This window comes from Amphiura filiformis, chromosome 4 (assembly GCF_039555335.1).
Source record: "Amphiura filiformis chromosome 4, Afil_fr2py, whole genome shotgun sequence".
In the NCBI taxonomy this organism is placed as follows: Eukaryota; Metazoa; Echinodermata; class Ophiuroidea; order Amphilepidida; family Amphiuridae; genus Amphiura; species Amphiura filiformis.
The window spans coordinates 79264435-79287670 of record NC_092631.1 but is presented as its reverse complement, the minus strand read 5'-3'; the positions used below and the strand labels follow the sequence as shown (position 1 = coordinate 79287670).

The 23236-nt window shown below is 36.5% G+C and overlaps 1 protein-coding gene across 1 annotated transcript in view; it reads right to left on the bottom strand.

Moving 5' to 3' along the window:
* Positions 1 to 142: 142 nt before the first annotated feature.
* The window catches only part of LOC140151475 (uncharacterized), a 47494-nt gene continuing 24400 nt past the window's right edge, over positions 143 to 23236 (bottom strand). Inside the window, exons 15-27 of the mRNA XM_072173828.1 lie at positions 18146 to 18315; positions 17603 to 17753; positions 17330 to 17393; positions 16452 to 16546; positions 16134 to 16314; positions 14822 to 14880; positions 14389 to 14510; positions 7406 to 7568; positions 6770 to 6934; positions 6048 to 6155; positions 5220 to 5351; positions 3635 to 3859; positions 143 to 912 (exon numbers count right to left, since the gene is read on the bottom strand). Of these exons, the coding sequence (XP_072029929.1) occupies positions 523 to 912; positions 3635 to 3859; positions 5220 to 5351; positions 6048 to 6155; positions 6770 to 6934; positions 7406 to 7568; positions 14389 to 14510; positions 14822 to 14880; positions 16134 to 16314; positions 16452 to 16546; positions 17330 to 17393; positions 17603 to 17753; positions 18146 to 18315 (2025 nt within the window). The 3' untranslated portion in view covers positions 143 to 522. The remainder of the gene's footprint in view (positions 913 to 3634; positions 3860 to 5219; positions 5352 to 6047; positions 6156 to 6769; positions 6935 to 7405; positions 7569 to 14388; positions 14511 to 14821; positions 14881 to 16133; positions 16315 to 16451; positions 16547 to 17329; positions 17394 to 17602; positions 17754 to 18145; positions 18316 to 23236) is intronic.

Here is a 23236-nt window from a genome sequence, read left to right as displayed (position 1 = left end):
ATATCCATTTATACAAAGCTGCAACTTTTTAAATCACACCAAATTTCATTCTATCATTCATTTTTTAATCATTCCAATTTTATTTCACAAGTTTGGTATCATTCATGCTGCAGCCTCAAAACATTCATATCAATTTTATTGGTTTTTAGTAATTCTACTCAAAGTTATAATCATTCGTACTAGTTGGGACAATAGCGTAGCCAGAATTTTAGTGTGAGGGGGCAAAGCCAAATTTTCATCCCCATTTGTCAATTTTTGTCCCATCATTTTAAGGACACTTTGCTCTTTGCTGTCCCAATTTTATCCCTGAAAACTTTATGTGGGGGCAGGTTCGGCTCCCTCTGGCTATGCCCCTGAGTGGAGACTTTCTTTTTCTGATATGTTTATTTTGCAAGTCACAATTTTGAAATTATTATACCAAGTTCTCTGGGTTGATACAATCAGCAAATTTTAATCTTTACCCAGGGCAGCCAGTGCACATAAAGATTAAGATAAAGAGTAAAATTTGCTCAAGTCACAATATTATATCTTTCCATACGGGACATCCACTTTCACTTTGTCCACGTTCTTGCTTGAAACCTTCAATAGAATCATCACAATCGGCATGGAAACACATATCAATCCCATTGCCAATAAATATCCCCAACAATTGAAACAAGTCTCATAATAAGTCACTCTCTGTTGTGTTCTTGATGGAACAGACCCATTTAGTATGGGTGTGTCTATGAATTCTACCATGCATGGCTCACTAGCATCAGGATCACCACATGTTGTATATTCCAATTCAAATAGCACCAAGGTATTGTTAGCTGGACTAGGCTTCAAGATGGGACCTGGTACATATAAGGTTATCTGTGGACCTTTTGTAGGCCAGTAACGACCAAGGTTGAATCCATTTATGTATGCCTGGCCCTGGAAAAGATGAATAACAATTTGAGATTAAAAGTTTTTTGTAGAAAATTTGATTTGCATGAACCAAAAACTACACTTCTCAAACAATTTGAAAGATCAGAATCTGAAAATCAAATCCTAATTTGCATTCTCTCTGGTCTCATGGTGCTGAGAAAAGTATTTATCAATGTCATGGGATTTCAGTACATGGTAGTGCAAGTGTTCTGTTGCCTGAATATTACTGAATGATATGATACTCAGCTGATTTGCAATGTTATTTCTGTTTTAGATCAATGTTAATCCTTAAATGTTATTTTGAATAGTGTACATTGATGGCCTGAGGAACATAACATATTAAAAGTGGATGAGTGTCTTTTTCCCCACAATGTAGAAAGCTGCAATCTGCCAAAAATAAAGCATTTCCATTGATTGATTTCATGAACAGTTGTGACACATTATTAAAATCCTGAAACCCATCATAAGTTTAAGCCCAATGTTTTTTATACTCTAACATGATATTCTATGGCAGAGTTACGGTGGGGTTGAAACTTAAAATGGGTTTAGGAATTACATGTTCTGTAACTGTTTGTGCCAGGCTGTGACTTGCTGCTCTTTACATTATGCGACCCGTTCTGACAAAACCAGGAACAAGTCACATTTTGGACATTATTTGAATAACAATGTAAGCACTGGACAATAAGCTTCAAAATGATACCAAAATTATATACATAGCATCAATACTTTCCAAGATATGGATAATTTTGTAAATGATACCTTGATATTCTTGTCAAACTGCTATTCTGAGTAATGGGCTAATTAGTTTCCTAATAAACCTCTTTTTAATAAGTACTTTCAAGGATTTGAAAGTCCACTCGGTTTTTGATTTGTTTTTATGAGAAGGTCATCTTTAAAGGCCTATAACTCAAAAACATGCCTGGCGACTTGTTCCGGGTTTTGTTGGAGCTGGTCATGTGCAGTTTTCTGGTATGGACTGCACTGGTACACTAGAGTAGTCACAAAGTAGCTGGGCAGCAGTGTAACTTTGGGGTTGGCACAGGCCTTGCCGTCTAGATTTTCAAGGCGAGTGGTTAATCACTCGCTAGCATGATGCTAGGTAGTGGTTGAATCCTCTCCAGTATGAATGAAGCTAGCGAGCTTTGCCATCTTTCCTCTCGGTATTGTATCCAGTGGCTGCGGAAACTGTAAGGGCGCGAGCATATTTGTTCGAAGCGCGCAAAAGTTTGCTATTCTTTCCTATTTTGGCCCAAAACACTCTTTATTTCCAGCTAAAGGAAAATGTAGAAGTCAATAAATATTGTTTTATTTTTTCTTCATAGAATTGCTTTCGAAGTGTGCAATATTTTCCAATTTTGGCCCAAAACACTCTGTTTTTCCGGCTAAAAAGGAAAATGTAGAAGTCAATAAATATTGTTTTATTTTTTCTTCATAGAATTGCTTTCGAAGTGTGCAATATTTTCCAATTTTGGCCCAAAACACTCTGTTTTTCCGGCTAAAAAGGAAAATGTAGAAGTCAATAAATATTGTTTTATTTTTTTCTACACAGAATTATTTTTGAAGTTTGCGATATTTTCCTATTTTGGTCCAAGTCACTGTGTTTTCCGGCTAAAAAGGAAAATGTAGAGGTCAGCTATTGCTTTATTTTTTTTTCTTAGAATTTCTTTCGAAGCGCGCAAAAGGTTGCAATTTTTCCTATTTTGGCCCAAATCACTGTGTTTTCTGACTAACAAGGAAGATGCAAATGTCTATTATTGCTTTATTTTTTCTTCTCGGTTTTTTTTTGGGGGGATGTCGCCTATGATTGTATCCAATCCAGTTTTCTACATTTCAGCATTTGAAATGTTTTGATTAGTACTTGCCATATGATCAAAATATTATTTGATCAACTTCAATATTTTCGCTTTATTAAAAGGGCATTTTGTGATCCACAACCTCATCCCCCCACTTTCTCAAAAAAATTTGGGATTTGTATACCACTGGAAACCTCTGGCTACATAATGTTTACGTACCAAAAATTTCTTGCAGATTAATTCGTTTAGCAAAAATATCGTCAAATTTGAATTTTTTCTGGTATACCAGAACGAAATTACAACAGTGGCCTATGGAGCTGTGAAATACACATAATCATGCATAACTCGCAAACGCAAAATCGGAATCAACTTAAATTGTGAGAATGAGCTTTTTTCGTGGAGATCTACTTAAAATGTCATAAAAAGAGGATGCTAGGGATCACAAAATCCTCCTTTAAAGTATTTTGTTTGTAAATTTAGCCTCTTACCAATTATACCAGCAATTGGCTAGCCGACACAGGCATTGCATAAATAACACTGACTGGGTGCAATCACGTCTAGGTTTGAAAAAATCATTCATAGGCATACCAATGTGAAATGCAATATTGTACTGTTGAAAACCTCTCTTTCGTTCTCATGGGTTAAGGCTTTTTTACGATAAATCGAGTAGTACTAAAACTTGGGATGATTCGTAGAGAGCGATATTGAGTGTCTATTGCGAGTGTAAAAAACGCTCACTAGAAATCGAGTTTGGGCGAGCGGTGGCGAGCGAGAGCGATCGCTAGCCTCAAACAGCAAGGCCTGTTGGCAGCAACAGAGATCTAGTAGTGTAGGTGCTCATTTTATTTTATATGGGTTAGTTGCACTGTAGGATTAGAACATTAGTGAAAAGGATGATTTCAAACAGATTCCATTTTTGTATTTTATCCTCTTACCTTTGACCAATGTTTAGCAGATATCTTTAAATAAGTATCCTGTGGTATAGTAATCTCTGGTAGGCTACCGACATAAAATGTAGGCACCTGCTGCTGACCAGCTTGCTGATTGGCTACTGGTTGCCTTGGTAATGAGGCTTTTGGTATTAATCTGTCTAAATCTAATGAATATATCATCCAAGGCTGTAAGATGATTCCATCAAGTGTCACATTACTCACAAGGCCCTGAAAAGAAAACAATACAACTGATTATTTACAGGTTAATGAAAAATGCACACACTCTTATTATAGGGCAAGTGCATTGATTTTTGTCATTTGGACATCAACAAAATCATATCAGTCCTTAATCTCGATCATAAAACCAAATTACCCAAAATAAAAGGAATATAAAAATCCATTGGCATCCCACAATTGCTCACCCGTAAGTAAACTGACCGAGCCAGTACTTTGTAGATGCATGAACATCACGTTTTTAGACGCGAATGCAAATTAGTGTCTGCGCATTGACAAAATGTCGGTCACATCACATATACGGTTCTATACAAAAACTGACAAAAGTGTTTCACATACAGAGCTATACAATACTGGTTTTAGATTTAGCCTAAAATTTATTTATTGCTATATTAAAGGAGTATTTCGTGATCCTAGCATCCTCTTTTTATGGCATTTTTCAGTACATATCCTCGAAAAAAGCATATTCCCAAAATTTCAGTTGATTCCGATTTTGCGTTTGCGAGTTATGCATGATTATGTGTATTACACTGCTCCATAGAATACATTGTAATTTCGTTCTGGTGCACCAGAACAAAATTCAAATTTCAGGATATCTTTGCTAAACGAATTAATCTGCAAGAAATATTTTGTACATAAACATTATGTAGCCAGAGTATTCCAGTGATATAAAAATCTCAACTTTTTTGAGAAAAGTGGGGGGGATGAGGCTGTGGATCACGAAATGCCCTTTTAATTTATTTTTTTGATAAAGAAGACACTTCAAAGTTTTAATTTTGGTAAATTCTACATGCCAATCTTTTTGATATTGTGTAACATATGGTATTGAACTTATAGCTCTGTATGTGATGTGACCAATGAAAAGTCAATGCACAAAATGCACTTATCAAAAATCCACTGCTATTGGTTCATTGCCTCATGAATATTGATACCATTTATGAATATTGCATAACATCCTATTAATTCTGTAATCTACTTGACGGTGTGTGACCTGATTGACAGTCTCATCTCCCCATGGTCCCATCAATTACTTTTACATTATTGAACCCTGATAACACAGAATCCTGATAACACAAAAAGGCCTGGTGGATTTTGCGTTAACGAGGTTCCACTCTAGGTGTTTAATCCTGCCTGATGTGTTTACAACTCTCAATCACCAACTTTTGTAGGCCTTGCTGTAGTAGGAGACTCTCAGTCTTTGTCTGATGGTGATCCTAATAAAGATTCCAGCAAGACTGATTTAGGCAAACATGTAAACAAAAGGTAGTGTGAAGTTATTTTCCAATGCGCACCATATACTTGTGCAATGGGGCTTAATATTAATGTTTACCAGCATGTACCTAACATGACATACCTTAAAGTCTTTGATTCCAATCCCAAAGTTAACTCTCCCCATATTTTCCACCAGGATATCCAGTGTATCATTCTGTTGACAGGTGATGTTGAAACTATTGGGTCCAAGTCTCTCAAGAATGCCTACTGGTGACTACAGATGGAGAAATAAAATCAAGAAAATTAGCACATTAAGCACATTTTGGTCTTCAGTAGATAGCAAATGCCACATTGCTATCTCCTGAAAATAGCAAGTGCCAAGTACATTGCTGTATTCAGTAGATAGCAAATGCCACATTGATGTCTCATGTTAAATAGTAAATGCCACATTGCTATCTTCTGGAGTTAGCATATACCACATTGCTGACTGCTGTCTACAGGAGATAGCAAATGCCACATTGCCATCTACTGTGGATAATAATGCCACAATCAGCTACATTGCATACATAGTTACATCTATTCTACACACAATTCATCTACATTATGTATATTTGACCTGCTCCAACAAAATGAGCATAAAATCGCAGGTGTTTTTTGATAATTAATCCTGTTACATCACCACTTCTACAGTTCAATTTCAGCCTTTAGTAAACAATGCTGCATGTATACTATTTGACTTACTTTTTATCAGTGACAATAATTGTGTTTGTTTCTCATACCCAAAAGGTTTATTTGTATTCCAAGGCTAAATAATATAATTTAACGAAGTGTGCACAGTATAGGGCCTACAAATCAACTATTCCCAAGATATCTGGGAAAACTGCATTTGTGATTTATTTACAACCCAACTGTACAAATTCATGAAAATGAACAAGGAGAAATGACAACTTTTTTCATTATATGTACATACCTGATTGATCAATACATATGCCCTATCATGGACACCTGGTGCTGATAAATTGACAGGTTTAAAATAATCCTTTGTTAGTGTGGTTCTGTATAAAATGAAGCCAAAACTCTGAAAATAAAATATAGAAATTCTATTATTATCCTTTTGTTTTCTTGTGAGGAAGTGTTACGCTAGGTAATGCAGATTTAGATTAATGCAGATCGGCTGCTTTCGATAGATTGAATTTAGTAGAAATCAACTATAAAAATGAAAGGTGCAGCGTTACTTTGTTAAACATTATTTTCTACACACTAAATCTACAACTTTGAGAGTTCCTGGACCAAAATGAAAAATATAAAATAACCTTGTTACAAGCATTATGTTTAGGCTATATTTCATGCTTCTAGTTTTCAGCAGCAGTATATGATTGCAGGGTTGCCACTATTTCCAGCCCATTCCGTTGGCACCCCATCAACAAAAATCTGCCCAAAGTTGAACTTGTCAGAAATGAATAACTATAGGACATTTGAGTCCATTTTTATTTAAAATTGAACTTTTTGTGAATCCAAAAATCATTTTATGATTTGAGGGGATATAACTTTTTCTGCTCAAGCTCTGAAGTCACCCTAAACACACAAAATCATAGTGGCTATTTTTGAGATGTGGGAAGAGTAAAAAGTCAACTACTTAGGCTACCAATTAATCACAGGTTTGACAACCCTGTATCATAGTAGTAAGCTTACCTGTTGAACCTCTTCCATGGTGACAGGATAAGTTGCTCTGATTGGTTTATTGGGTGAGATAATGTCAAGTGCATCATATAATGAGTCCATCATTTCCATGGTAACTATCCCATAGGATTTCTTTGGTGTTGCTGGGGGTATTGGGCCATGAGGTACTGTCTTGTACTGTATGAACAAGAACAAATAAACAGAAAATGTAGCTTGATGTCTCCGAGGCTAATGTTCATCCTGTTATAAATTTGGTTTGACAGTTTTTGGCCTATGGCAAATTATATTCACATCTCAGTCACCTTTATTATTCAATTTAAAATGGAGGGCATTATTGTATGTAATCATTTCGTTACTAGCCTTTGAATGATACATCATACACAAACTATACGATCAAAGTGCAACAATATGTTATGGCAACCAAGAAACTGTAATACTGATTTTTCGGCGGCGATTGGTCAGTGACCCGTGACGGGGTCACCGCCGAAAAATCAGATGCTTGAGGATCCAGGATAGGATGTGAAACGTCGTCAGTCAAAAATAGTAAGTCCAGTTGACTAGATTTTAATTAAATCAACTTGATATTTTCTATACCTGGATGACTGAGAATATACACAAATATATGCATCAACCATACATTAAACTTACCTTGCTAATCACATCCCTGATAGCAAAGTATTTCTCATTTGGATCCCCTGCCTCAGTGAGCGGTGCATCATAATCATATGTAGTACACTGAGGTTTATATTCCATGTTTTTGTCGTTAGCACCAACCCAAAAACCAAAGCTTGTACCACCTTCAAACATATACCTGCAATATCATGAAGAAAAAAGGAAATAAGATTTTTTTTTATAAATGTGGCATTGCTATCTACACAAGATGTAAATGTACCATTTTGCTTTCTAAAAAAGATAATAACGTTGCATCTACTATCACCAGTGTAGCAATGTAATCGTGCGCCCTCCAGTGGCTGCACCACGCTTTATACTTCGCTCCACAATTTCTGTGATATTTTAACTGTTTTCGCCTTGATTTACATTATTTAACTCTTTTTGATGTTATGTAAGTACTTTTGTGATCACGAAGGACACTCGTTTACCATGATTTGTTGCTGAGAATGTGACTTTTATCATATTTTATCGTCTTTGCATCGTGAATTGAACTGCTACTATATAAACTGTATACTGTGTACTACTGTGTGTATAATTATTGACTTTTTCGGACTTATTATATTTTCTGCGCTCAATTATGTGTCGTATTACTTACACCAGAGATTTGCTCATCGACGTCGGAAAAGGTGTGATAAACACCCATTGTAATAAAGAGACTTGGTCAAGACTAGTGGATCTGAACATTGCTAAACGAACGAAGCGTGATTGCAGAGCTGGTATGAATAAGATTCGCTCAATAAAACCGATAATAACTCAAAGAAATCAGTCAACCAAACCTTTAACCAGTTCAAACCCCTCTAACTTGGTTAAATGTCAAAATAACCGCAGTTACTCTACTCAACTAAACTGCCGTTTTGCCGTCTGGAATGCAAGATCAACAAGAGCTATATAGAAATTGTCATGCGAGACATGACACACAAGCCGACCTGTTGATGGGTCAAGTTTGAGCAATTTAGAAATTTGACTTTTGACACATAAACTTTGACCTTTGGGGTCATAAATATTTTTAACATGTTTAGAATGTCGTAAGAATAATTCCTGTTGAATTTGAGCTCGATTGGACCAATTTCGAAATTTGACCTTTGACCCCTATAACTTGACCCTTGGGTCACGGATGGGGTCAACTGCTCTTGCATTGTGCTTAGGATGTCATAAAAAATATTCCTGGTGAATTTCAGCTTAATCGGAACTTATACATGGATTTTGATTTTTTAAATTTTGATTGACCTTTTGACCCCTTAATGACCTTTGACCTCAATGAAAAAAACCTTACGTATAACCGATAAAATGCATTGTTCCAATTTTAATTAAAAAATTCTATCATGTTTAGTTCTCTAGATAAAAATTCTTGAAGTTATTCAGCTAAAAACAGGAAGTGACCCCTTAATGACCTTTGACCCCCAAAATAAAAATACCATGCATACATCAGGGAACACTGATTCATGTATGATGGTTATATTATTCTGATCTGTTTATCTTTTGAGATAAAATTTTTTTGAACATTTTGATAATTTTGGTTTTTGACCGGAAGTAACCCCTTAATGACCTTTGACCCCAAAACTGTAGGCATCCTAAAGACCCTGGCTATTAGCGATGCATGTGTGATAATGGCGACTCTCTGCTATGTAATTTGTAAAGACAGTGATTTTTGAATATTTTTACAAATTTTTCAGACTTTTACCGAAATGACCCCTTAATGACCTTTGACCTCAAATCTGTTTACAAGTTTTGAGCACTGGTTAACGTTGATTCATATGCATGAGTCACGTGATCATTGCATGTAATTTGTGGAAGGAGTAGCATTTTTTTGTGAAATCAACATTTTTGACCATAAGGTCAAGGTCAAAGGTCACAGCCAGGTCAAAGTCAAATGGAAGGTTTTGCCTAACCCATTGGTCATTTGGGTCAAATATGGTTGAAATCGGCCAATGCCTGGCGGAGCTAGAGCATTTTGATTGGTAGCCAGAAGAAAGAAAGAAAGAAGAAAGAAGAAAGAAAGAATTGGAAGAAGACAGAACAAGCCGACGTTCGTCGTCGGCTTGTAATAAAGAAAGATAACTGCACTACATCCGTAATTGACTTCATCATTTCCAATAAACTGGATATATTTGCCATCACTGAATCTTGGTTGACTGGAAGTAACCGTGATAGTTGTGCGCTGGCAGATCTAGAGAATGCTTTGCGTGACTTTGACATTCACCATATTCCACGCAAGGAGAGAACTGGTGGAGGTGTCTTCATTATATTGCGCAAGGGGTTCGAGATCACAAAGAACGAGGAATGTACTTATGCATCCTTCGAGCACATGGACTTAACTGTCTCATCTGGTAGCAAAGCAGTGAGATTATTTGTCATCTATAGACCTCGTCCTACTAAGATAAATAAACTGAAAACATCTGATTTCTTCAATGACTTTTCAAACCTGATGGAACGTTTCCTAATATCTTGACGAGCATTCTGGTAACTGGCGATTTCAACTTTCATCTTGATGTTGCTGATGATTACGACGCCCGGAAGTTCCTGAATATGCATAACTCAGCTGATCTGCAACAATTTGTAGACAGGCCTACGCACATACATGGCCATATTCTGGATCTTGTGATCACTTGTGGTGTGGATGACATTGTGTCTGATGTTGATGTTGATCAAAGTATGCCGTCAGATCACTTCGCAGTTTTGTGTAAACTGAAGCTGTCCAAACCTAGTCTACAAGGGTGCAGGTTGTGTCTCGGAAGCTGCGCAGCATCAACATTGAGGCCTTTAAGCAAGATATACGATCTTCATCATTGCTTACTGAGGCTTGTAGCGATCTTGATGACTACATGAACCAGTACAACGAAGTCTTGGGCGATATTCTGGACAAGCATGCACCGGAGGTTTCGCGAACTGTGATACTTAGACCCCACACCCCTTGGTACTCAGAAGATCTTCAGCAAGCTAAGCGTGCAAAGCGTCGCAGTGAGCGGCGATGGAGGAAGTCAAACCTCGAAGTTCATCGTCAGATTTTCTCTGAGGATTGCAAAGCATACAGGAAATTGCTTGGTAACGCTAAAACGAACTACTACAGAGCTGAAATTGCTGAATGCGATTCACGCCAACTTTTTCGCAAGGTAGCCAATATGTCGCATGGTTCATCCCGCCCTGTCCGTCCTTCTGGTGAAGACAACGATGTAGCGGACAATTTTGCCAACTTCTTCACTGGCAAGATTAAAAACATCAGGGAGGAGTTGGACTTAACATCTTCGGTTAGCCTGTCTGTTGACATCTGCAATTCGTGTGAAAGCAAACTTGACTCTTTTACTCCACTTTCCGAAGATGCTGTGCGGAAAGTTATTATGGATGCCCCTACAAAATACTGCATGCTCGACCCTATTCCTACTGCTCTTCTGAAGGACTGTATTGATGTGTTATTACCAGTTATTACCAGCATTATAAACCGCTCCCTCTCTGCTGGCATTGTACCTCGTGCACTAAAATCAGCAAGGATACGTCCTATTCTCAAGAAAAACAATGCCGATCCTGAGGACCTCAAGAACTATAGGCCCGTCTCAAACTTGTCTTTCATATCCAAGATTCTTGAGCGTGGTATCTGCCCAATTGCAGGAATATCTCGATAATAACAATCTTCATAACAATCTTCAGTCCGCATACAGACAACATCATTCTACAGAGACGGCCCTGGTACGTGTGCAAAACGATCTTCTACGAGCGGTGGATGACAACAAGGAGGCTTTTCTTATTCTCTTGGACTTATCCGCCGCGTTCGACACCATAGATCACACCATGCTACTAACTCGGCTGAGGGAAAGGTATGGTGTCACTGAAGTTGCCCTTGAATGGTTCAGATCTTACCTTTCTGAGCGCGACCAATCAGTTGTCATTGGCAAGACTGTTTCTGAGAACCATCCTCTAATCTACGGTGTTCCGCAAGGATCTGTGGTCGGTCCAATACAGTTTATTTTGTACTCTGGTCCAATGCAAGATATTCTGAATGCTCATGGAATTAGTGGAATGGTGTATGCTGACGATACACAAGTGTATATCATGTTTGATCCGTCCTCTAGCACACAAGCCATCGCGTCAATAGAAGCCTGTGTTTCAGACATTCGGGCTTGGGCAACATCCAACAAGCTCAAGATAAACGACGCAAAGACAGAAATTGTGCATATATCGTCTCGATTTCGATCCAAAACGTCTGTGCCTTCTGTCCAGGTCGGTACTGCTGACATTAAACCTATGGAAGGTGTACGAGACCTAGGAGTGTTCATCGATAACCAGCTTACCATGTCAAATCATGTCAGTAATGTGTGTCGGACAGCCCTTTACGCACTGCGGTCAATTAGCCAGCTGAGGAAGTACCTCGATAAGACTACTACAGAGCGTCTTGTCCACGCTTTTATATCGTCGAGACTTGACAGTTGTAACTGTCTTCTTTATGGACTTCCAGATGCTGATATCGCAAAACTGCAGCGTGTGTAGAACTCGGCAGCTCGCCTGGTTGTGGGAGCTAGAAGACGCGACCACATACAACCAATCCTTCGAGATTTGCATTGGTTGCCAATCAGAAAGCGGATTCTTTTTAAGATGCTTTTGTTAGTTTACAAATCCCTTTCAAACCTGGCTCCTCTCTACATAAGTGAACTCCTCAGTCCATACGTACACTCGCGGACTTTAAGATCGAGCTCCAAGGGACTTCTTCAGATTCCATGAGCGCCTCGATCCGCTAAATCTGGGTACGGAAAAAGAGCTTTTTCCATCAGCGGCGCCGTATGAATGGAACAGTCTACCTGAGTCTGTCAGACGTGCCACATCTGTGCAATGCTTCAAGAACTCATTGAAGACATATCTTTTTAATCTTTGAGTACATTCACTGTTTTTTTTTTTAATATTTGTTGCTGAACACTGTTGTATAGATTATGGTGTATTTCAAACATGTTTTATTATGAAGTGTCATTAATTTTTGTTATTATATGTGCTGGACATGATGTTTTTATCATTTATATATTTTCTTAAAACTGTATTATAATATGTAATGACTTTAATATGTAATTTATGGGTGTGTTCTTATATGCTTTTTTGTAGTTTAATATTTTAGCTATGTTCTTCTGTTTCTTATTTTTTTTCATATGTAAGCGCCTTTGGGGTTGTGTTTTCAATGTAAGTAGCGCTTTTATAAATCCCACTTATTATTATTATTATTAATGTGACATTTGCTATTTCCAAAGGCAACAATGTGGCATTTGCTTTCTACAGAAAGTATTTCTGTGACATGTATTATCTGCAGAAGATAGTAATTGGTATTTGGTTCCCATAGGAGATGGTTTGGTGGCACCTTTTACCTTACGACAACAGCAATGTGGCATTGTTTTCAAATTGCCATCTTCTGGTGATACCAATATTACGATTGCAATCTATTAAAAATACCAATGTAACATTTGCTATCTACTGAAGATAGCAATGTTGCATTTGCTATCTACAAAAGATAGCAATGTGGCATTTGCTATCTACTGAAGATAGCAATGTGGCATTTGCTATCTACTGAAGATAGCAATGTTGCATTTGCTATCTACTGAAGATAGCAATGTGGCATTTGCTATCTACTGAAGATAGCAATGTTGCATTTCCTATCTACTGAAGATAGCAATGTGGTATTTGCTATCTAATGTGGCATTTATTATCTACTGAAGATAACAATGTTGCATTTGCTATCTACAAAAGATAGCAATGTGGCATTTGCTATCTACTGAAGATAGCAATGTTGAATTTCCTATCTACTGAAGATAGGAATGTGGCATTTGCTATCTACTGAATATATCAATGTTGCATTTGCTATCTACTGAAGATATCAATGTTGCATTTGCTATCTATTGAAAATAGCAATGTGGCATTTGCTATCTACTGAAGATAGCAATGTGGCATTTGCTATCTACTGAAGATAGCAATGTGGCATTTGCTATCTACTGAATATATCAATGTTGCATTTGCTATCTACTGAAGATATCAATGTTGCATTTGCTATCTATTGAAAATAGCAATGTGGCATTTGCTATCTACTGAAGATAGCAATGTGGCATTTGCTATCTACTGAAGATAGCAATGTTGCATTTCCTATCTACTTAAGATAGGAATGTGGTATTTGTTATCTTATCTGCTGAAGATAACAATGTTGCATTTGATATCTACTGAAGATAACAATGTGGCATTTGATATCTACTGAAGATAACAACGTGGCATTTGCTATCTACTGAAGATAGCAATGTTGCATTTCCTATCTACTGAAGATAGCAATGTTGCATATGCTATCTACTGAAGATAACAATGTGGCATTTGATATCTACTGAAGATAACAATGTGGCATTTGCTATCTACTGAATATAGCAATGTTGCATTTGATATCTAGTGAAGATAGCTATGTTGCATTTGATATCTACTGAAGATAGCTATGTTGCATTTGCTAGCAATGTGGAATTTCAGTTCAGTTCAGTTCAGTTTATTTTCATCTCAATACACATGAATAATATAATAAAGAGAAAACATTTTGAAATAAATTAGTAACAATATACAAAATGCAAATAATTTACAATTGAGATACTGATATTAATATTACAAAATAATACTTAAATAACTTTGCTATCTACTGAAGATCTTCAGTAGATAGCAATGTTGCATTTGCTATCTACAAAAGATAGCAATGTGGTATTTGCTATCTACTGAAGATAGGAATGTTGCATTTGCTATCTACTGAAGTTAGCAATGTGGCATTTGCTATCTACTGAAGATAGCAATGTTGCATTTCCTATCTACTGAAGATAGCAATGTGGCATTTGCTATCTACTGAAGATAGCAATGTTGCATTTGCTATCTACAGAAGATAGCAATGTGGCATTTGCTATCTACAGAAGATATTAATGTATTTGAAGTCATGTCAAAATTAAATTCGAACAAATACATTTACTTACATATTAACTGATGCTCCAAGCTTCAACATCTCATCCAAACTCTTTGCTATTATCGCTTTGTCTATCATGTTATGTGGTTCGCCCCAATGGTCAAACCAGCCAGGGTAGTATTCTGAATTTACCTAAATCAGTAAAATAATAGCATACAATTTGTATTGAATACCACCATAAGCGTACTTCAAATAATATCCAGCTGCAATTAAATTAATCCAGTTTCTTGTGGAACTCATTTCTTATGTATTAGAGGATTCAAAGGGGGCATGCAGCCAAACCACATTTTCTCCACACTTGCAATTAAAAAAAATATTTACAAAGATTAACAAGTATAAACTTTGTGTAGGAGACTAAGGTCACACCTTCCATATGGGGTGTATTGATTTCATCTGGAATAACCCCATTGCCCATCTCCATTAATGTATACCCTTGTACTCACATTTGGACCATTGGGTGCAAATTTCCTCTGTGTTGCAAAGTGAGCTGATGCATTTTGTCCTATGAAATGATAATGAGATGTGATAGGAATATGATTTATTTGTTACAAGTGATGCTTGGTGAAGATGTCTGCATACCGTAAACGTTCGCCTAATGGCGCCCCTGAACTCCTTTAAAAATCCCAGCAAGAATTAAAGGTACGTGCCCTTATTTGCTGGTGGGATTTTTATCAGAGGGCACTTTTAGTTTGTGTCTAAAATTCCAGTTATGTCAAGGGAGCCCATAGCGCCATTAGGCAAACATTTACGGTATTATTGTCAAATGAATGTTAATCGCGGTACATACCCACCTGTGATATATTGATGTCTGTGAATGGAAGAGACACAGTCCTAAACAATGTGATAATAAACAAGATACTGGACTATACTGTGTCTTGTCTCAAGTTGAGAGCTGTTTAGAGTGCATTTATGCGGTTGCATCCCTAACATACAGACACATCACTCTTCTACATGTGTATATACGCCTGCAGGATTTATAGGTTAGCGGAAAGTGTGTGCGATTCGAAACTGCCACTGCATAATCCAACATGGCATAATTCTCAACTTGAGACAAGACAGACTATATCAGCAATTCACTACACATGAACACAATAAAGTTTGTGATTTTTGCATTTTTGAAACAAGCACAGATGTGTTAATTGAAACATAGACAAATGTGAAAGCTGACAAACAAATTGAAAGTAGGATAAAAGTCTTATTTGATTAACATATGCATGTAATGTGAACAGTTAATGCTGGGGATAGCAATTACACATTTGCAATGTTTATGAAATAGATATGAGATATCATGACCAAACTGGCCCCTCTATGACTGTTGATGATTTGGTGGAGCAGCTAGACAAATATTGTACACAGATAATCTCTGATTGTCACTTGAAATAGCAAAGTACATTTTTAAGAATGTTAAATTTTTTTTTTTGTTATTGTTCCGATGAATAACAATCACCAAATGTTGGGTATGTATGAATAGGGTTCATTAATAGAATTTTATTTTTGGTCATAATCATTATTTCCCTTGGCTTTGCTCCAGGCATAAACAAGCAATCAGGCTCTTAATTATATTAATGGTTTTCACTTTAATCATCCTGCAATAAATTGCAAATTTATACAATGAAATTACAAATTTTCTTACCAATGGCCAGATATAATTATAATACATCTATTGGACATTTACTGATACAGAATGATGGCCTTTTCAGCAAATTGTATCAATTAAGAAGATACTCTAAATTGCTAGCTAATACCTGTACTTACCTGAGCCAAAGTCAACTGTAGCATAAGCATCGTGTATTGACCCACACCTTAGATTCTTATCAGCTGGTCCATCTGTAGTGAAATACACTACATCATCCCCAAGAATAGAGTGGAACACATGCTGTAAATGACTCATGTAATCATGGTCACATGCCGGGTAGCTACCATACTCATTTTCTATCTACAAAAGTACAAAATATATGTCAGTTTTGAAGAGTATAACTTTAACTAACACAGAAAGAGGGATTGTTATAAACAGGTGAGTCAAAACTTACATCACTTTTTCCTGCTCTAAATTTACAGTTAAAATACATTTACCTGCACAGTGATGATAGGTCCACCATTTTTGTATAAAAAAGGTTTTATCTTTGGTAGTAAAACATTCAACCAATTGTCCACTGGATCTGTGTAAGCTAAACATTGAAATGTTGGGAACAAAATAAAGAAATCAGCAAGGATATTTTGGATCCATTTACATACAAGTATATACTCCAGAATTAAAAACAAATTGGAACAAATATATATAAATGTGACCTGCTACCACGAACTCAGCATAAAGTTGCCATGACTTTATATACTCATTTTGTTGAGTTGGTAGTTCGAGATATTTGGTCTGACTAAGTTGATGTTCTTTATTTGCCGCCACCTGTACAAGCCAGTAGTATTATCCTTCGTGAATGGCCCATTATGCCCCCATTCACAAAGGACATACAGACATACTTAGTGGCTTTAATAGGCGAGTGAACACCAACGCAGTAGTGGAGGCGTTTTTGAGTGACTAACCCTTGCGACTTTACACTGATTTTGTGGTATCAGGTCACAAATGTCTTTTGCAGGCATCTATCCATTGACATTCCTACCTATCATAATAATGGATAAAAGGCAAATCAAAATATTGACTTTATATTCTTAAGAAGCATGAACAATTTGTGAATGCTCCAGGTACACAGTGGTATATCCACCTCTAGAGGTGACTTTCCAAAGTGGACAAAAAGAAAAACAATTAACAGAGTTCCTAAGACTGACTTTTTATCCAACATAAACATGAGAGATCTAGATGCGATGACAGACCAACCATTCATATCATCTCCACAGGCTAACAAAACTTGAATGATTGATGTCAATGAAAATTTGCATTGTAAAGCAACAGGATTTTTAATTTCAAAGTTTACAATTTTGTTCATTTATTGACTTACTTGGATCTGCTGTTCTAAGTTGCATTGATGGGTTTAAACGTAGCAACCATGATGGTAGACCACCCTGAATGAATGGAACAAGATGTGTAAGGAATTATCCACAAGAAAAACGCTCACAGTATAGCAATTTACTACACATTGTACACACACTTACGTAGCCATTTACACCATCCATTATTTGCTCTGAAAACATACAGTCATGTGAGTACATGTTTGCATGTGCAGGGGTGTGTTTGTTTGTGTGTGTGTGAGTTGAAAATGTTACCAACTCACCATATCCCAATTAGCACATATGTAGGGTCCAAGTCTGGCAATAACCAACAAGCCAGTCTTATTAGCCAATGTCAGAAATTGAGTCAAGTTTGCTATGCCGCCAAAGTTGTATTTGCCTTGGGTTGGTTCATGCAGATTCCAGGGAACATATCTGGTGAGGAAAAAAAATTGAACAATTAAGATTTTCTCTTGATGGATATGGGTCATGAATATACTAGGGGATCATACATTTTTTATACCAAAAATAGGGGGGTCATAATTTTTACACCAAAAATAGGGGGCCATAAAATTATCAAGGCTTGTGACTATCAAAGTTTTAGTGCGCAACCGTTACAATTTGCGCAACCTTTACAGTTAAAATCAAAATTTGTGCACTTCCTTTAACTTCTTTTCAAAAAGCGGACATGTTTCTTGATCTTCTGGGAATAAATTGTTTAGGATATGTGAGATTTTCAGCCCATAATAGGGAGGTCATAAAAATTAGCTCCAGTCACTGACATATTCATGACCTCCCCTTCGAAGAAAATTACTACCCCTACTTACATTTGTATAGCATTGAGTCCTGCAGCATACATCTTATTCAGTCTATCTTGCCAATACGCAGGGTGTACTCTTGCATAATGAATGCTCCCAGAGATGTAACGGAATGGTTGGCCATCTTTGAGGAACGTGTTGTGCTCATAATCTATGATGAAAGATCTGCCAGAAACTTGCTGTAAAACAAAATAAGGCAGGCAAAAGTTTTATGGAAACTGTACTAGTTTTTAATTGCTTCAGTAAAAACATATCAAAACTTAGGCATAATTATGTTATACACATGTTTAATTATGTTATACAGCGTACCCTAGCTGTGTGTGCAATTTTTATATTATTTACAACGAGGCATCACTCCCTTATGGTTCTCAGTGTGGAGCGTATTCCATAATTGTACCGAAACTTCCTTCAAAGTACAAACACCATGTTTCCCCTGCATATAATGCTCTATTCAAGTACTTCCTCACCACTTATCCTGGGAAATGTGGGGCACTGGTGGGATTGTAAACGGGATTACATACATGTAGTGGAGCATGTAATGCCTAAAGTGGTTCCCAGGGGTCGGAAACATAAATGTCATTTCCCCCACATTCCCCATGATAGGGGGTGGGAAAGTACTTGAATACGGCATAAAGCCTTATTAATTGTAAACTCAAAAAGAAAAGAATTCAAGCGGGAAATGCAAGCAGATGAAAATAATAATTACACTTGTGAGCCATGGGGTGGGGGAATGAAGATTAATATTCCATATTGTATGGTATCATGCGTCAAAAGAAGAAAGGGGAATACTGACTTACCAATTAGGTACCGATACCACTACCTGTTGTATTTATACACTAACTATGATTACTTCACTTAAGTCATCATCGCTTTTCTCATACTAATGAACATACCTATGAATACTCCCTTTGTATTACTGAAATGGCAATGCTATCGAATTTTGGGGTACAGATCCATTTTTGCCATTGTCACTACCCCTTCTTGACAAATCACCCCCCTTGGCAAAGTCACTGCACAAGTTATTTAGAGATGGTTTATAGGAAGCTGATAGTCATCAGTATGGGAAATCATGATGATATAAATGGCATAGCAGAAAATGTATCAGGAAATTGAGAATATGCTATTTTCAATGTTGACACATTTGATAAAGTGTGTACGTAAGAGTGTTTTAATGAAGGAGCGCAGAATGCAGAACAGAAAAATTCAAAAGGAAAGTCCATACAGTCAACTTGCAAAAACTTATGACCAATGATATTCACAAATGTATTTTGAGAACACCAAATAAACACATGAGATCACTTTCATATGTAACTAATTTATTGTGCAAATGTTTTTGTTCCTTGACACAAAGAGAACACATACAAACCTTTCCGGTTTACATTGCAAAGTCACTTTGTTTCTCCACATTTTCCCTGGCTACCATTGTAGTAAATTGTTATGTTTATGATGCACTAATTGCATTTATAGGATCTACAACTTATACATCCCCCTAATGCTTTTGGAAATAAATCATAAAATATTTTACGAAATATAAAAAGGTATGTATAGCTTTAATTGTTTTCTGCATGTGGACCATTTTATATTGTCACACATCATTGTATTCAGTCACTTGATTCATTCATTATATACAAAAGAGGGTATTTTAAAAGTTGCACTGAGTCCATAGCAGTCAGGTTTTAATACATGAATAGGACTGGCCTATTGTATTGTTTGAGAGTTGACTCCTATGAACTCTGATGATGCAACTTTTAAAATTGCCCCTTTTTTATGTAATGATTGTTGTGAATGCACACAATGATGCATGATGCTTTAAATTAGTCCACATGTGTAAAAAAAATACCTTACCTTACATTTTTTCATTTCGTAAAATATTGTTCGATATATTTAAAAAAATGTTAGGGGGTAAAGTTGTGGATCCCATATATGACACTGCAAATAACCTTCCATTTTATATCATCCTTTTTACCTGATTTGCCTTGACACCTCTAGTACAAAATTGTACCACCCAAGATGCAAGTTGTACACTTTGTGGTCAATGGGCTATTCACAGATGAGATAATATACAGACCAATTACCAACAGGCAAAGTCCCAGCATCATCCATTAATGAGGTCCAAGTGTGAGAGACAAAACTGGTATGCACATACAGCTAAACACCAATACATGCAACACACTATCATGTAAGCGTAGTCACACAACACCTGTGTGATTTGTTAGATACGTGTGATCGGCCCTCGTAAATATATGAGAATTCACAGCATATAAAGCACAAGGACTATGCCTGTTGGTGGATGGTCTGTATATTTTCTCATCTGTGGGGCTATTCCAGTTGAAATGCATACATCCCCTATGGAAGACATGACCGTAATCTCCCACTCAGGGGGTGTAGATTTCAAATGGAGTCACCCATTTTATTCAGGTAACTCCATTTGAAATTCACACTCCCTGTGTGGAAGATTATAAAGGTCAGCTTCCATAGAGAGTGGTCTTCAAATGGAAAAGGGCAGGTTAGTGTAGTGGTCTTCTCACTCGCTTCTCACCACTGTGGCCGGGGTTCAATTCCCCGTGTTGCCACATGTGAGTTTGGTTGAAGATCCATGCTCGTCCTCGCAGGTTTTTCTCCGGGTGCTCCGATTTTCATCCTGCATCTAAAATCTGACCTTTTCCCATATCACTTTCCCATTATATCTGGATGGCATCCCTTGAATTTAGTAGCCTCTGAGCACTATTGGGCTTAGCCTGGCTTCGGCCGAATGTTATAAATAAATTTTTTTAAAACAATTGGGGCCTCTACAAATGTATATCGACCATAGCAACAGGAGCTTTCTCCTTGAGTGTACCAGTAACTAAACTGGAAACCCCTATTTCAGCAAGGGCTGCTTCACCTGTCTCTCAGACACTAGTCCAACATTCCAGTAGCGCAAATATTTAATTTTCATACTGAATAACAAAATATATTTTGCAAATACTCCCAATTTGAGTTGAAAATGTTCATATTTGGGTGCCTGACATGATAAATTTCCCTTCTGCAGCTACAAAATGATTTTCACAGCTCCAAGATGTTATGTTCTGTTGCACTAAATATTTCATTTTTGAACCCAAATAAAACATTTGCAAATAAAATGGAAGACTTGATGCTTTAAAAGTTGATAGCTCAAACTTTTATCTAAAAACACTGCCATCATTATTCCTTTTCTTAATGATCAAGTCAAATAAGCAAATTAGGTACACAATAATGTTTGCACTAAAACATGCTTTATAGAAAATAGAAGTTTGATTTTCAAAAGAAAGATTTGAAATCAAGACACATAGTACTGATCAACAAAAATCATGCATGTATATAAATAGAGAAGGGTTTCTGCACAAACCTCGCACATGTGGCCATGTGTGATGAACTGGGTACTCAATAGAGTCGCATTAGTCTGTTTCAATCCTGTCACATTTTCATTCATTTGAAACCCTAGGTTTTTATACATTTAGAACCATAAATAAAGCCTGTCAAGTAAGATACTGTTCAGATACGTTTATAAAGCTAATCAAATGTGCTCTACTTTAAAACCAAATATAATACTTTGGTGTTTTTGATAACACTGTTTTGAGTAATCAATCAATTAATTAAAAACTAAAATAGTAAATTATAAAAATTATCATAGCATTTGATGGTAAATTTTGTAATATATCATTGCGTATGTGGGCCATTGCCCCTACTTCACACTATGATTGTTTTTGAATAGGTGCTATGCTTAGATGTTTCATAGTTTTGAAGAGCTGCTAATTTTTGACAATTTTTCATGCACGTTTGAATTTGCACCTGCTTAGACTAGCCCCTACTGGCATTTAGTTGCCAGTTTAGAAAGACTATAAGTTTCCTTGAAGAAAATGTTAATATTTGCTATGATAGGGTGTATAGTTTGTAAATTATGAGTGTTTCAATGCAAAATTATGTGTGATCCTTGAAATTTACTGAAAATGCAAGGAAGCCCACTTCATGACACATGGCCATAGGTCTATACTTTGGATTATGTCTTCATATTTCTATAATACAACACGACTTTGTATGAATGGCAGAAAATAAAATTCAACATTCCTAAAATAAATATGGTTTTAAATTATCCTTAATTTAAATAGTAATAAGTCATACTCATAACATTGTGGACTGATATAGAATGGCGTACACAAAGTTGGGCAAAGCACCTACATGTAATCATATGAAATACATTTTCCATATTGTATCCCTTATCTGAAGTTATTGGGTAGAAATTATATTAAACCTTTGGATCTCCTTTACCCATACCATTCCTCTTCTGTGTCGGCTTTATGTTCCTCAATATTTGAGTGTAAACACAGCTAGGTCATGCTCCCCTCCTACTGCCTTAAGAATCAGTGTATATCGGACTACAAATGTAATCCTTGGGGCACCTTTTTTTTTGGTTGAATCGCATGTTGTTTCAAAATTATATCAAACCTTGCATGTATGCTTGTTTTTGTTTCATATTGTAATTTATATTATCTTAGGGGTGCGGTATTACATATGCCTCACTGGTCTTCTTCTCATCACCCCATTTTGCTTTAGTATTACGGTAATTTATAAATCAAGTTTGAATTCAATTGATCAAAATGGGCCTGTCCTACATGTAGCTAATGATGCCTCTGAGTTACAATGTTTACAATACATGAATGCTATAATACATAATGTGCCCGCTATAATATTCCTCCTGGAATATAATAAGCACTGGAAGTTCTACTTCATTCTATTTCTATATAAAAATGAACGATTATCTGTTCCAGTTTCGCTGACACCTGAGAAGTGGTATTAGAGTGGTTTGATGAAATAGGTATCCTGTCAATACCAAGCAAATCAATGCTTTATTGATTGCCAATTTATTTGCTAGTTGTATTTACATCCACGAACCTCTTCCAACAGTGAATGGAATTTATCTAGCATGATGTCACAAGGTGTCACCATAGCTAAAATGTATTGTAACAACCTTGAAAGTATAGTGTTCAACCTTATTAGTGTCCCTTCTAATATTAGCACCCACATTTGATTAAGCTTTTTAATATGCTCCCAATGAACTAATCAGGTCAAAGACACCACTAC